Source organism: Salvelinus sp. IW2-2015, linkage group LG23 (assembly GCF_002910315.2).
Source record: "Salvelinus sp. IW2-2015 linkage group LG23, ASM291031v2, whole genome shotgun sequence".
NCBI classification, from domain to species: Eukaryota; Metazoa; Chordata; class Actinopteri; order Salmoniformes; family Salmonidae; genus Salvelinus; species Salvelinus sp. IW2-2015.
In genome coordinates this window covers 13,083,010-13,098,143 of record NC_036863.1, presented here as the reverse complement: position 1 = coordinate 13,098,143, position 15,134 = coordinate 13,083,010, and the positions used below count along the sequence as shown (strand labels likewise).

General features: G+C 41.7%; 1 protein-coding gene across 2 annotated transcripts; it reads left to right on the top strand.

The window, feature by feature from the left end:
- The first annotated feature begins 431 nt into the window (after positions 1–431).
- Positions 432–14,838, top strand: LOC111951046 (galactosylgalactosylxylosylprotein 3-beta-glucuronosyltransferase 1). Of its 2 annotated transcripts, XM_023969021.2 has the most exons (6): positions 432–665; positions 9,866–10,008; positions 11,901–12,421; positions 12,763–13,059; positions 13,344–13,447; positions 14,248–14,838. In XM_023969021.2, exons 2-5 carry the CDS (start codon positions 9,897–9,899, stop codon positions 13,428–13,430), a joined length of 1,017 nt encoding a protein of 338 aa, XP_023824789.1. In that variant the 5' UTR covers positions 432–665; positions 9,866–9,896; the 3' UTR covers positions 13,431–13,447; positions 14,248–14,838. The 2 variants fall into 2 exon arrangements, with proteins under 2 accessions (XP_023824789.1, XP_023824788.1); XM_023969020.2 differs by having other exon boundaries at positions 13,344–14,838.
- Positions 14,839–15,134: the final 296 nt, after the last annotated feature.

Sequence of the window (15,134 nt, the reverse complement as noted above, 5' to 3'; positions counted from 1 at the left end):
TCATATAGTCGGTTTTCTTTTTTACCATCTGTGAAATTCCTTTGATTAGAGGATTATTTTTACCATGTCAAATATGTGGCAGTTTGGGGGCTTTAGGAAGTCTGCTCAGAATGTGGCCCTTTCATAATGCTAGTCAGGAAATGAAAGCGAATGAAAAGAAATGACACAACTGTCTGTCTGACTACCCATGTGACTGCTGCTTGTACTGCAGATGAAAGACCTGAATGTTATGCATCACTCTCTTTGTTTTTCAATGCCTCATCCCTAAAATTCCGTTCAGAGGGCTGTGACATTTTTTACGTGATTTATTCCATTGTCCCACCATGCCCCCCCCTTCTCATTCCGTCAGCTTTCAACAATCACAGCCTTTGTTTTCGGAATGAGAAGCAGCATTCTTCCAGAGGGATGACCTCTTCTGTCTCCACAGGGGCTGGCATTGAGGAAGAGTACCCTGCTGCCCGTGGATCGAATACTCCCGCCCGAACGCACTGCCCGGATCAGCCTGCTCAGACTCATAGCTCCTCAGTGTGGCAAATCACTTTGTCTAGTTCACTGGAGAGAGAGGAGGAAGCTGACTTAATGGGTCCCGTCTGACACACTATCGCACCATCACCAGACACTACAGGATTTGCCTCCCTGAGAAGAGCAGCAGATCCAATGTCCTTGTGAGTATGACGAGTCATTCATGTTTGAGTTGCTGTTGCATTTGATTTCCCTCTTATCTTGGAATCAGTCCCAATCTCAACCACAGGAAAATAATGACCACCATCACAGAGTGTTGACACCAATGGGGATGTCTGTTCTAGAGATTATATTTCTATGATCTCAATAAGTCAAGAATGTTTAACCTGCTGTCCAGGTTCAGGGACTGATCCAATTGGATTGACCTGAGAACTACATGTCATGTGGTAACTGCTGTATAGGTCTTTGGCACAAATAGGTAGTATTTATAATGATGATTCTGTAACTGCTTGGATGCCCATGCAGACCACTCATGGGAACACAGAGATTGGTTCCTACTGACCAGTGCAGTCAAAAATGTGATTTTCCTGTGTTTTATATATATTTCCATACTATGAGGTTGAAATGATACTGTGAAATTGTGATGCCTGTTTAGTGTAAGAGCTGTTTGAAAAGACTGCCTGAAATTGAGCCTGTTTTGGTGGGATGGAGTTTTGGCCTTCCATGGTGACATCACCATGCAGCAAATTAGTTAATGTATCAATAAGAAAGAGTTCCAAATCTTTTGTCTAATAACAGAAGTTTTCAGTTTCCCCTCCCCACTCAGACCATTCCCAAACAGTCCTATCAAAATTCTTGCTTGAGAAATTGCTCTTTGCTAAGCATCTATTTTTGTTTCTTTTTGACAATTTTAATTAAAAACAATCACAGTAATTATTGTATTTTATAATTGGCACTGATAACACTCCATGATGTCATGCTGTATGCATGCAAAAAAATTCTGCATCTGTATGTGCGCTTCACATATTAAAACTAATACATTAGTCTACTTTCTCTTTAACATTTAAAATGGACAACAATCCACTGTATTCCATGCTGACATATTTATAACCTTAACCTAAAGCATCTTTCCTGTCCTACTCCCACCATGTGATCGCCGTTAATGCCGACAACATTGTGGATTTCCCCACTGAGACTGGGATTTAACACAAAAAGACCCCTGTCTGAGTGTTTTGATATCAGAAGCTATCTATTACAGTTGAAGTCGAAAGTTTACATGCACTTAGGTTGGAATCATTAAAACTCGTTTTTCAACCACTCCACAAATTTCTTGTTAACAAACTATGTTTTTGCGAAAAGTCGTTTAGACATCTACTTTGTCCATGAACACACGTGCATTTCCCAACAATTGTTTGCAGACAGATTATTTAACTTATAATTCACTGATCACAATCCAGTGGGTCAGAAGTTTACATACACTAAGTTGACTGTGCCTTTAAACAGCTTAGAAAATTCCAGAAAATTATGTCATGGCTTTAGAAGCTTCTGATAGGCTAATTTACATATTTTGAGTCAATTGGAGTGTTACCTGTGGATGTATTTTCAAGGCCTACCTTCAAGGCCTACCTTTGCTTGACATCATGGAAAAATCAAAAGAAATCAGCCAGAAAATTGCTTCATCCTTGGAAGCAATTTCAAATGCCTGAAGGTACCACGTTCATCTGTACAAACAATAGTACGCAAGTATAAACACCATGGGACCACGCAGCCGTCATACCGCTCAGGAAGGAGACATATTCTGTTCCTAGAGAGAACGTACTTTGGTGCGAAAAGTGCAAATCAATCCAAGAACAACAGCAAAGGACCTTGTGAAGATGCTGGAGGAAACAGGTACAGAATTATCTATATCTACAGTAAAACGAGTCCTATATCGACATAACCTGAAATGCTGCTCAGCAAGGATGATGCCACTGCTCCAAACCGCCATAATAACGGCAGACTAAGGTTTGCAACTGCACATGGGGACAAATACTTTTTGGAGAAATGTCCTATCGGTCTAATGAAACAAAAATAAGAGCTGTTTGGCCATAATGACCGTCGTTATGTTTGAAGGAAAAAGGGGATGCTTGCAAGTTGAAGAACACCATCCAACCGTGAAGTACGGGGGTGGCAGCATCATATTGTGGGGGTGCTTTGCTGCAGGAAAGACTGGTGCACTTCACAAAATAGATTGCATCATGAGGATGGAAATTATGTGGATATATTGAAGCAGCATCTCAAGACATCAGTCTGGAAGTTAAAGCTTGGTCGCAAATGGGTCTTCCAAATGGACAATGACCCATACTACCAACTTGTGGGAAAATAGCTTAAGGACAACAAAGTCAAGGTATTGGAGTGGCCATCACAAAGCCCTGACCTCAACCTATAGAAAATGTGTGCGCAGAACTGAAAAAGCGTGTGCGAGCAAGGAGGCCTACAAACCTGACTCAGTTACACCAGCTCTGTCAGGAGGAATGGGCCAAAATTCACCCAACTTATTGTGGGAAGCTTGTGGAAGGCTACCCAAAATGTTTGACCCAAGTTAAACAATTTAAAGGCAATGCTTCCAAATACTAATTGAGTGTATGTAAACTTCTGACCCACTGGAAATATGATGAAAGAAATAAAAGCTGAAATAAATCATTCTCTAGTATTATTTCACATTCTTAAAATAAAGTGGTGATCCTAACTGACCTAAGACAGGGAATGTTTACTAGGATTAAATGTCAGGAATTGTGAAAAACTGAGTTTAAATGTATTTGGCTAAGGTGTATGTAAACTTCCGACTTCAACTGTATATTTAGTTTGGGTGAACTGGTGCTGTTCATTAAATAGATGACAAGGAGCTTTCAATCTTTTTAAGTGCTAAATGAGCCCCCTTTTCTTTCCCTCCTGTTAAACCTTGAATAGACAAAAATGTGCATTTCATGCTGCCCGTGATCAAATTAAGAGAGTACATCTGAACTTCGTCTTGACTTAATGGATTGGCTCTATTTCAATTTGAAGCTTTAAAAAAAATGGTTGTAGTATTAAGGTCCTATCTTGGCTTCTAGATTTTTTACATATAACAATATTGTTGTAGTCTAGACTTCAGTTTAATGAGATTGAGCTGCACAACATGAATGCATTTATGATCAGGATACATTCATCAGCAAAATGACCCTTTTGGTTCCTCAATCTACAATCCACCACAGGAGGTTGGTGGCATCTTAAATGGGGAGAACGGGCTCGTGGTATTGACTGGAGTGGAATAAGTGAACGGTATCAAATAAATCAAACACAGTTTCCAGGTGTTTGATTCCATTCCATTTGCTCCGTTCCGCCCATTATTATAAGCCGTTCTCCCCTCAGCAGTCTCCTGTGCAATCCACCCATATTGTATACTGGTAATATACATGAACTCAAGGTTGTGGGGAATGTCTCCATTAATGATATGGTAATGATTTATTCATATTTAATGAATGAGGTTTTTTTTGTTCCCGGGTCCTATTGTCCTACTGCCAGGTGTCCTACTGTACCACAACCATTGTCGATGGCAATTTGACTTTACAGCCATCCCATTGACTTCGTGGCTGACAGCCTGTATAGTATTGCCACAAGCAGCTCACAGCAGAGGCAATATGGCTGCCTTGATAAGTGTCCGCATTTGATTATTAAAAGACCCACAAATGTTTTGCAGACTGAACCACCCGCATGGTCCAACCAGAGTTTATGGGTGGCCTGCTTACAGCAACCGGGCCATTCCCACATGTAACAAGGCCAACCCCAGTGGTTTCCATTAGTAAGGATCCCTGCTTCCTCCAGTGTGATTTATGGTTTGGTCCTTGTCCAGCTCCTTCACTGTGTGTGTGTGTGTGTGTGTGTGTGTGTGTGTGTGTGTGTGTGTGTGTGTTTGTGTGTGTGTGACTGTGTGTGGTGTTTGTGTGTGTGTGTGTGGTGTGCTTGTGTGATCTTGTGTGTCGTGTGTTGTGTGTGTGTGTGTGTGTGTGTGTGTGGGCGTGCGTGCGTGCATGCAAGACTCTTCGTGATGTCTCTGTCACCATGGAGCATGCAGTGAGACTTGCTGTCAGTCCCCCAAATCTATGGCATTCAGAGGACAAACTCCAGAGCTGCCAAGCATTTGAAAAAGTGGCCTGACTGTTATATCTACAGTACTTATCAGTTTGATTCAGTTTGCACATCTACTATATCTAGGCATCACAAAGCTGAAAAGGGTGTAACTATTAATTGGCGTCACTAGTAAGCACATAAGAGGTAGTGAGCATTTACAAACATCAATACAGTAAGCGTAACGAGGGAGTAACAATGAAAAAAGTAAGTTGGTTTGTTGTCAGATAAATCAGATAATGTAAATGTTGTGTGTTGGGGGGTTTTCTCATTCCATCACAATGTCCTCGGAGAGGGGTTTTGTATTATGTGATGTGCTTTGATATTATTCTGTCACTCAGAAAAGCTTTGCATGTAAAACAAGCTGAGTTCACATCATGAATATAAACATTTAATATATCTACACTGGGTTGGCTCTGCTTGTCTGGCTTTTTAAGCTCAAGATTTTTAATACAAGTTTGTTTGCAGATTTTAATAATACCCCTATTATGACCTGTGGCTATATTATCCCAGTATGATACACTTTACAGTCCATTCATGCCTTAAAATACTGACACAAGAGAAAACACTGTCGTTGTTGTTGTTCCTCTTTTCATCACTGTTTAGTGAGGAAGAACAAGGTCATGGTTTTGTCTTGACTCAGTCCAATCACATAATGACATCCATGGTATGTGCTTTGCTTACCACGCAAAATGGAGTCTGTAAACAAAAATAAGTACTTGAGAATCCCCCTGCACCTCTTCTGAGGTCAGGCAGGCAGGCAGCTTTTCTAGATGTAGCAGATGTGAAGTTACAGACCAGGGTCCTCATTTACAAGATGAGTGTACATCTTGTTACTAATTGTACAGTGGAAGCTGGACCAGGTAGGAAGTGAAAAATTGGCCTCCCTTGTAAATTAGTGGAAATTATAATGATTAAATCCTCCTTGTAAATAAAACTAGACTTAATATACTATCATCAAATAACTGCTTAAAACAGTAACATTTTATATTTTCACATGATGCACACCAGATGATGTCATCAGTGTCACCGGATTATGTCATCGGAAACACTTTGCTTTCTATCTTTTTTACTACAAAACATGCCATTTTCACAATTTGATATTGGGGTGGTGCTGAATATATTGAATTTAATGTTGAAAAAGCGTGGAATTTCCCTTTAACAATGAATATAGATATTAGTCATGGTTGCTCTAATACCACATCAAACTGATTACATAATCATAATGCACAGTGTGTCAGCTTTAGGCTTGCCATGTAGTGCCATGTTGGAGCAATGCTGGGCGTGTTCCCTTGCATCATCAGTTGGTTGGTTGGTTGGTTTGCACGTGAGTAGCGCTGGACAGAATGAGGCAGACTAATTTCCTTAAACCCACGGAAATTATTTTAAGTCAAACATACTTGTGGATTTAAAGGGATAGTTCACCCAAATTACTATTGTTTCCTTACATAATCTATCCCTTTAATTTGAAACAAACCAGATTATACTACTAGATTGAAGTCAGAGAGTAATACCTTAAGCCGACAGTACTGTAAAGTTTGCTAAAATGAGATCTCCCCGCAGATTTCACATCATGAATCATGATCTAAGAAACACCTGGCATTTCTATGCTTACAGCTCTGTATAATTCCTCATTTTCAGATTTAGGGTTTACTGTCCTCCCCATTTATCCTTCCACCAGCTGCCAATAGTATAAGTAGTCAACTGAAACTAGATAATCTGCACAGAGAGGGAAGTACTAATGCTTTGAACCTGCGCAATAACGATTTAAACATCAGATGTCATTCAAAAACCTAGGAATACAACCAATTTATGCTTTCTCAGCTCATTAGCAGTAGGAGCTATTCTTTATATGTAGTGTTCCAGCTTGCCTTTTTTATAAGGCAGAAAGAAATGAAAGCTTGCAGCCGTCTCTGACATATTTTCTAGGGTACAATGGCTTTGAAGGGGCAGCAGGTTCCTTTGCAAATGCTTTATCTCTGCAGAACCCGTCTGGGAGCTATAGCAGAACCTCAATGGAGGGTTAGCATGTGGTGAATTCAAACAGATTTAACATTGCCGCAATGGTCGCCCGTTAGATGGCAGCTAGCTCCACCATGGGTACACCCATCCATCTATGAACTGGATAAATCTAGCCCGTTTGAAAAGTGGAGAATCACTGTCACTGATTCTTTAGGTTCAACATTTTATAATGAAGCCATGGTGCAAGCACACACCAAGCCTACACCAGCCCAACACAAGCTAGCCCACAGCAATCCCACATCAGCCCAACACAGGCTAGCCCAGCAAAGGCACATTGGCCCAATGTTGGCAGCCTACATGGGGACAACATTTGTGCCAATGTGGGCATGTTTTCTGAGAAGCAAAATGATGGGGCTGCCATTAGGCTAAAACACAAATTCAGGATTGTGGTTTTAATTTTTTTAAATCCATATTCAGAGCTTAGATCATTTGTATTTTAATTCAGTCTGCAATGTAAATGGTTAAATTTAAATTTTTTATTTAAAATTTTAAAATTTTAAATTCTAAATGGTTAAAATTAAAAAAGGGAAATAAATATATACAGTGCCTTCAAAAAGCATTCAGACACCTTTACTTTTACCTCAATGTTACGTTACAGCCTTATTCTCAAATTAATTAAATAGTATTCTTCTACACACAATATCCCATAATGACGAAGCAAAAACTGTTTTTTAGACATTTTGAAATATCACATTTACATAAGTATTCAGACCCTTTACTCTACTCAGTACTTTATCGAAACATAGCGTCTTCTTGGGTATGACGCTACAAGCTTGGCACACCTGTATTTGGGGAGTTTCTCCCATTCTTCTCTGCAGATCCACTCAAGCTCTGTCAGGTTGAATGGGGAGCGTCGCTGCACAGCTATTTTCAGGTCTCTCCAGAGATGTTCGATCGGGTTCAAGTCCGGGCTCTGGCTGGGCCATTCAAGGACATTCAGAGACGTGTCCCGAAGCCACTCCTGCGTTGTCTTGGCTGTGTGCTTAGGGTCATTGTCCTGTTGAAAGGTGAACCTTCGCCCCAGTCTGAGGTCCTGAGCGCTCTGGAGCAGGTTTTCATCAAGGATCTCTCTGTACTTTGCTCCGTTCATCTTTCCCTCGATCCGGAAAGTCTCCCAGTCATCTAGTCTCCCAGTCACTGAAAACCATCCCCACAGCATGATGCTGCCACCACCATGCTTCACCTTAGGGATGGTGCCAAGTTTCCTCCAGACGTGATGCTTGGTATTCAGGCCAAAGAGTTTAATCTTAGTTTCATCAGACCATAGAATCTTGTTTCTCATAGTCTGAGAATCTTTAGGTGCCTTTGGCAAACTCCTAGCAGGCTGTCCTGTGCCTTTTACTGAGGAGTGGCTTCCGTCTGGCCACCCTACCATAAAGGCTTGATTAGTGGAGTGCTGCAGAGACGGTTGTCCTTCTGGAAGGTTCTCCCATGTCCACAGAGGAACTCTAGAGCTCTGTCAGAGTGACCATCGGGTTCTTGGTCACCTCCCTGACCAAGGCCCTTCTCCCCCAATTGCTCAGTTTAGAAAGAGTTTTGGTGGTTACAAACTTCTTCCATTTAAGAATGATTGAGGCCACTGTGTTCTTGGGGACCTTCAATGCTGTAAAAAAAATTTGGTACCCTTCCCCAGATCTGTGCCTCGACACAATCCTGTCTCGGAGCTCTACGGACAGTTCCTTTGACCTCATGGCTTGGTTTTTGCTCTGACATGCATTGTCAACTGTGGGACCTTAAATAGACAAGTGTGTGCCTTTCCAAATCATGTCCAATCAATAGATTTTACCACAGGTGGACTTCATTAAAGTTGTAGAAATATCTCAAGGATGTTCAATGGAAACAAGATGCACCTGAGCTCAATTTCAGGTCTCATAGCAAAGGATCTGAATACTTACGAAAATAAAGTATATCTGTTTTTAATTTTTAATACAATTGCAAACATTTCTAAAAAGCTGCTTTTGCTTTGTCATTATGGGGTATTGTGTGTAGATTTCTGAGATTTTTTTTCTTCATTTAATCTATTTTATAATAAGGCTGAAACGCAACAAAATGTGGAAAAAGTGAATACTCTCCGAAGGCACAATATATATATATATATATATATATATATATATATATATATATATATATATATAAACTCAGCAAAAAAAGAAACGTCCCTTTTTCAGGACCCTGTATTTCAAAGATAATTCGTAAAAATCCAAATAACTTCACAGATCTTAATTTTGAAGGGTTTAATCACTGTTTCCCATGCTTGTTCAATGAACCATAAACAATGAATGAACATGCACCTGTGGAACGGTCGTTAAGACACTAACATCTTACAGGCGGTAGGCAATTGAGGTCACAGTTATGAAAACTTAGGACACTAAAGAGGCCTTTCTACTGACTCTGAAAAACACCAAAAGAAAGATGCCCAGGGTCCCTGCTCATCTGCGTGAATGTGCCTGAGGCATGAGGACTGCAAATGTGGCCAGGGCAATGAATTGCAATGTACGTAATGTTAAAAAATAATAATAAAAAATGACAATGCCACCAGCCATACTGCTCGTTTTGTGCGCGATTTCCTGCAAGACAGGAATGTCAGTGTTCTGCCATGGCCAGTTAAGAGCCCGGATCTCAATCCCATTGAGCACGTCTGGGACCTGTTGGATCGGAGGGTGAGGGCTCACAGAACTGGCAAATCTGGTGCAGTCCATGAGGAGGAGATGCACTGCAGTTCTTAATGCAGCTGGTGGCCACACCAGATACTGACTGTTACTTTTGATTTTGACCCCCCTTTGTTCAGGGACACATTATTCAATTTCTGTTAGTCACATGTCTGTGGAACTTGTTCAGTTTATGTCTCAGTTGTTGAATCTTGTTATGTTCATACAAATATTTAGACATCTTAAGTTTACTGAAAATAAACGTAGTTGACAGTGAGAGGACGTTTATTTTTTTGCTGAGATTATATATTCTGATGACAAGTTATGGGGCTTGCATGGAGTATGAGCACATTAATCATGCAGTTACTGTCAGTTTAACCACGGCTTACAGCCCTACCTCTTAGCCTTAGCAGGTCAATTGGCTAACAATAATCATTGTATGTCAAAACAGAGGAAAACGACATGTTAACATGTCTGTAAGTAGACTGTTAATGTGTTGCCAATATCAAAACGATACTTCCAGAGGGAACTTTAAAAGTGTAAAGGAGAGTAAGCACATAACACTCCCCATCTGTTGTGTGTTGCAGGTAATGACGTGGCTCAGGTTTGACCTCGGAGATGCCGAAGAGACGAGACATTCTGGCCATCGTGTTGATCGTGTTGCCTTGGACGCTACTCATCACTGTTTGGCATCAGAGTGCCATCAACCCCTTGCTAGCTGCTCGAAAGGGTAAAAGTCGTTCCTGCATTTACCTAGGGGGGTTTCATGGTTAGTCTCTCTCGTAAAGGAAAAACATTTTGCTTATTTTGGGATGCTCCTCTTTATATAGTACACTTTAGAGACATGATTAAAAATAACAAAGTCTACACGTCCCTGATTTTACAGCTGAATTTTTTGGCATTTTCCCCCACTTAACATTTGATCAGAATATGCTTCATTCTCTATTGCAAGACTTTTAAGACAATGGGGATATGTTTTGTTCATAATGAGCTGAAAATCTCACCAGTGTGTGAAGGAAAATTGTCATTTTGTGAGACCGTGGCATGAGGTCGCTATCAATTTGAGCTCTGTCAGTACAACATGTATGGTCCGCAGAGTTGAATTACACGATATATACAAAAGTATGTGGACACCCTTTCAAATGAGTGGATTCAGCTATTTCAGCTACACCCATTGCTGGCAGGTGTATAAAATAGAGCACACCGCCATGCAATCTCCATAGACAAACATTGGCAATAGAATGGCCTTACTGAACAGCCCCACCATGGCACCGTCATAGGATGCCACCTTTCCAACAAGTCAGTTCGTCAAATTTCTGCCCTGCTAGAGCTGTCCCGGTCAACTGTAAGTACTGTTATTGTGAAGTGGAAACATCTAGGAGCGACAACGGCTCAGCCGCGAAGTGGTAGGCCACACAAGCTCACAGAATGGGAGTGCATAAAAATCTGTTCTCGGTTACAATGCTCACTACCGAGTTCCAAACTGCCTCTGGAAGCGACGTCAGCACAAGAACTGTTCATCAGGAAAGTCATGAAATGGGTTTCCATGGCCGAGCAACCTCACATAAGACTAGGATCACCATGCACAATGCCAAGCGTTGGCTGGAGTGGTGTAAAGCTCGCCGCCATTGGACTCTGGAGCAGTGGAAACACGTTCTCTGGAGTGATGAATCACGCTTCACCATCTGGCAGTCCGACGAACTAATCTGGGTTTGGCGTATGGCAGGAGAACGCTACCTGTCCCAAAGCATAATGCCAACTGTAAAGTTTGGTGGAGGGGGAATAATGGCATGGGGCTGTTTTTGATGGTTCGGCTAGGCCCCTTAGTTCCAGTGAAACAAAATATTATCACTACAGCCTACAATGACATTCTAGACAATTTGGTCCTTTCAACTTTCTGGCAACAGTTTGGGGAAGACACTTTCCTGTTTCAGCATGACAATGCTCCCATGCACAAAACGAGGTCCATACTGAAATGTTTTGTCGAGATCAACTCCATCTAACACCTTTGGGATGAATTGAAATGCCGACTGCGAGGCAGGCCTAATCACCCAAAATCAGTGCCAACCTCACTAATGCGCTTGTGGCAGAATTTGAAGCAAATCCCGCAGCAAATGTTCCAACATCTATTGGAAAGCCTTCCCCCAAGAGTGGAGGCTGTTATAGCAGCAAAGGGGGGAGGGGGGGAGGGGGGGGGGCAACTCCATGTTAATGCCCAGGATTTTGGAATGAAATGTTCGACGAGCACGTGTCCACATACTTTTGGTCATGTAGTGTATTTCTCTATTCGGATTCACACCTTAAACTGACTCGTATTAGTCTGACAACTACTTAATTCCTTTATAAGTTAGTGATGATTATTTATATTTATCACACATGTCTCGCAAAAGAGCATGGCACTAGATTTCAGAATGATACGTTTGTTCAAACCTTTGAATAAAATTTACTCCATAACATATGGCTAAGTCCAACTGTACAACTGTACAACTATGTACAACTATTTGTACGACTAGATGTTGCCTTACTCTCTACGAAGACCATCTTTCTGGAAACGTACAATTCCTAAACAGTCTATAATTGTTTATTATACCAACAACACCAGCTTTCTTTCCCTTCTCCTAGATGACAGACATGAGAGTCGACGAGACTCCCGGAACACCTTCACCCTCAAGAAGCCCTGCTCCTCTGAAAACAACAAGGACATTGTGGAGGTGGTACACACCGAATACGTCTACAGCCGCCCGCCGCCCTGGTCTGATGTCATCCCCACCCTCCACGTCATCACCCCAACCTACAGCCGACCGGTCCAGAAGGCAGAGCTGACACGTCTGGCCAACACCTTCCTCCACGTGCCTAACCTGCACTGGATCCTGGTGGAGGACTCTCAGCGACGAACCCCGCTGGTGACCAGGCTTCTCCGGAAAACAAGCCTGAACTACACTCACCTCAACGTGGAGACACCCAGGAACTATAAGCTGCGTGGGGACACGAGGGAACCCAGGATACCCCGGGGAACCATGCAGAGGAACCTGGCCCTGCGCTGGCTCCGAGAGACTTTCAGCTCCAACAATAGACACAGCCAGCCAGGTATCGTCTACTTTGCAGATGATGACAACACCTACAGTCTGGAGCTGTTTGAGGAGGTGAGTGGAACAGGGAGAGATGTTGTGCAGTACAGAGTTGTTTCCTCTTGAGTTACCAAAATAGGCTACATTTTTGGCTTCAGTGCACACTAACTGTGTAATGACATAAATAACATGAATCCTTACAGTATTACATTAGGTAAATGCACAGCCTAAAAACATAGGCATCACTTGACACCTGCCTATTTGTGCATGATAAAATAAATTAATATAATATACTGGAAAATCAATACTTATTGATCACATAGCAATCCTTCTCCAACCAATGACTCAACCATATAATTACATGTAGAATACAAATCTCTATGGGAACAACCCTCTCTCTCCTTCTTCTTGTGTAGATGCGTTCAACGAGGAAGGTGTCGGTGTGGCCTGTAGCCTTTGTGGGCGGCCTGCGCTACGAGTCCCCTCAGGTCAACACCCTGGGCAAGGTGTATGGATGGAAGACTGTGTTTGACCCCCACCGACCCTTTGCTATAGACATGGCTGGGTTTGCGGTGAACCTCCGCCTCATTCTCTTTAAACCTCAGGCCTACTTCAAGCTGCGGGGAGTCAAGGGAGGATACCAGGAGAGCAGCTTACTGCGTGAGCTGGTCACCCTGAATGACCTGGAGCCCAAGGCTGCTAATTGCACTAAGGTGAGGATCTGATAGTTGTTCTGTGTAGCTCAGTTGGTAGAGCATGGTGCTTGCAACACTATGGTTGTGGATTTGATTCCACACATAAGAAAATATTTATTCCTCAAATTCTTTTAAATTTTGCCTCATGAAATGTACTTCCGATCAAATGCTTTAGAAAATGCATGTTGTTTCATAAACCCATGTGTTTTAGACCCCTTGCATCTCACCTGTGTTCACACACTCACACACACAGTTGTACCTTTTCCTCCCTTTTAACGTGAACCCCCCCCCCCATCCACCAGGTACTTGTATGGCACACTAGGACAGAGAAGCCTGTTCTGGTGAATGAGGGAAAGAAAGGATTTACCGACTCCAACGTGGAGATATGAAACTTCTTCCAACACAGGTAATAAGAAAGCTTTAAAGTGACTGGGATTATGTAGGATTTAATATTCCTGTACCATTCCCAAAGTTCCCAGGTTTTTCAAATGGAATTTTGCAACCTTATGTCTGAGGGCCAACCTGTCTATCTGAGCCTCTGTGAGCTTATTATTATTATATTAAAGCATTTAATATTATTTTATTATTCATAGAGTAAAGCTTTGCTGAATCTGTCTGAATTTGTATAACTTGACAGGTGATCCATACTAAAAAGCTATTTTTATGGTTTAATGTCTATGAACCCCTCTTCAAAACCATTTGCCTAAACAATTCTCTCCATGTTTGGTACATTCTCCATTGAGAATGTAACTCTGAAATAATTTCTTAATTATGTATTTTCTTTATCTCCTAAGCCCATATACTTTATACCATTGAGTTATTACAGGTAATAAATATATGACTGTCATTCCAAACGGACTGACTAAAGACAAGCTCCAGGCAGGCAGGATTGGAGTTTAATATGTATTTACAGTAATAGTACTGTAAAGGGAGTCAGACAGCCACCTTGTCTACTACAAGCAGCACATAGCCACGTATCAATACAGGCGTAGAATATCAAAGCATAGCTTCAAAGATGATGGTGATACTGTATCTAGCTAAGCGTTTTACTGATGCATCGATGGAAGCTGTACACGAGGAGCTAGCCAGTCGCCAGAGTGCAGCTTAAGACAAAAGACTGTCGGTGGTTCATTACAGTGGCCAATTAGAAGCATTGTCAACCCAGCCGACACAAACCAACTGTCCAATCAACATCCTCAAAACTAGGTACTGGACCAAACCGGACCAATCAGGAGACCCGAATGGCCCTTGTTTGCTGGTGATTGGGCTCCCTTTGTCGTGGAGCGGACTGTTCTTGGGGTGTGGAGCAGAGCTGGATAAAGGGGTCCTTGTCTGACTCGAGTCAGCATTGACTGACAGACTGATCTGGAGAGGACATGAACCCTTCCCACGTTCCACTGTAAAACACTGAGCTATTCAGGCAGCTCCACTCCCTCAAATCACTAATTAGGACACGTCTCACACACACAAACACGTCTCATACACATACACAGATAGGCGTGCACAGTGTACACACATACAAATGCGTGTGCACAGACACACACATACACACAGACATGCACACACATATATGAGCGGGTGCGCATGCGTGACGCACATGCACACAGACTTTTGGTTATTTGTTTTTTGTCCATTTGCACATTTACTGAACACATAACACTACTGATTGTATCAGCACTTTAAGATCAGGCTCTGCTGCCTATGTTAATTTTAGTGTGAAATGCTGTTTCACCTCCAACAGAAAATAGGTGAGGACATTTGCCAGTGAAATCGTTTTATTTATTTTTTTAATTACAATGCTAGTCAATGCGATATTATTATTTCACAACACATACTACAGTCACAGGATACATGCCAGTAATAGTCTTCCCTTGATACAGTATGTCATTTTCTGACCAGTCTGGACCCCAAACGCCACTTATTGACCTTTGATTTGATATTCAAAGATAAACAGAAGGAATACTTCTGCATTGTAAACTGCCACTGTAATATTTATATGTAAATACGATCATAAAAATTGACTTAGTATGTCAGCATCTCTTTGCTTTCCTTGTTTGACGTGGTTTATTATTCTTGTTGATATTGTAATTTCT

What these genes read in the sequence shown, in the direction of transcription:
- LOC111951046 (XM_023969021.2), top strand. Translation starts at nt 9,897, where the DNA reads ATGCCGAAGAGACGAGACATTCTGGCCATCGTGTTGATCGTGTTGCCT. An exon ending in GTCTGGAGCTGTTTGAGGAG is followed by an intron (nt 12,422 to 12,762) that starts GTGAGTGGAACA and finishes CTTCTTGTGTAG; the next exon opens with ATGCGTTCAACGAGGAAGGT. An exon ending in AGGCTGCTAATTGCACTAAG is followed by an intron (nt 13,060 to 13,343) that starts GTGAGGATCTGA and finishes CCCATCCACCAG; the next exon opens with GTACTTGTATGGCACACTAG.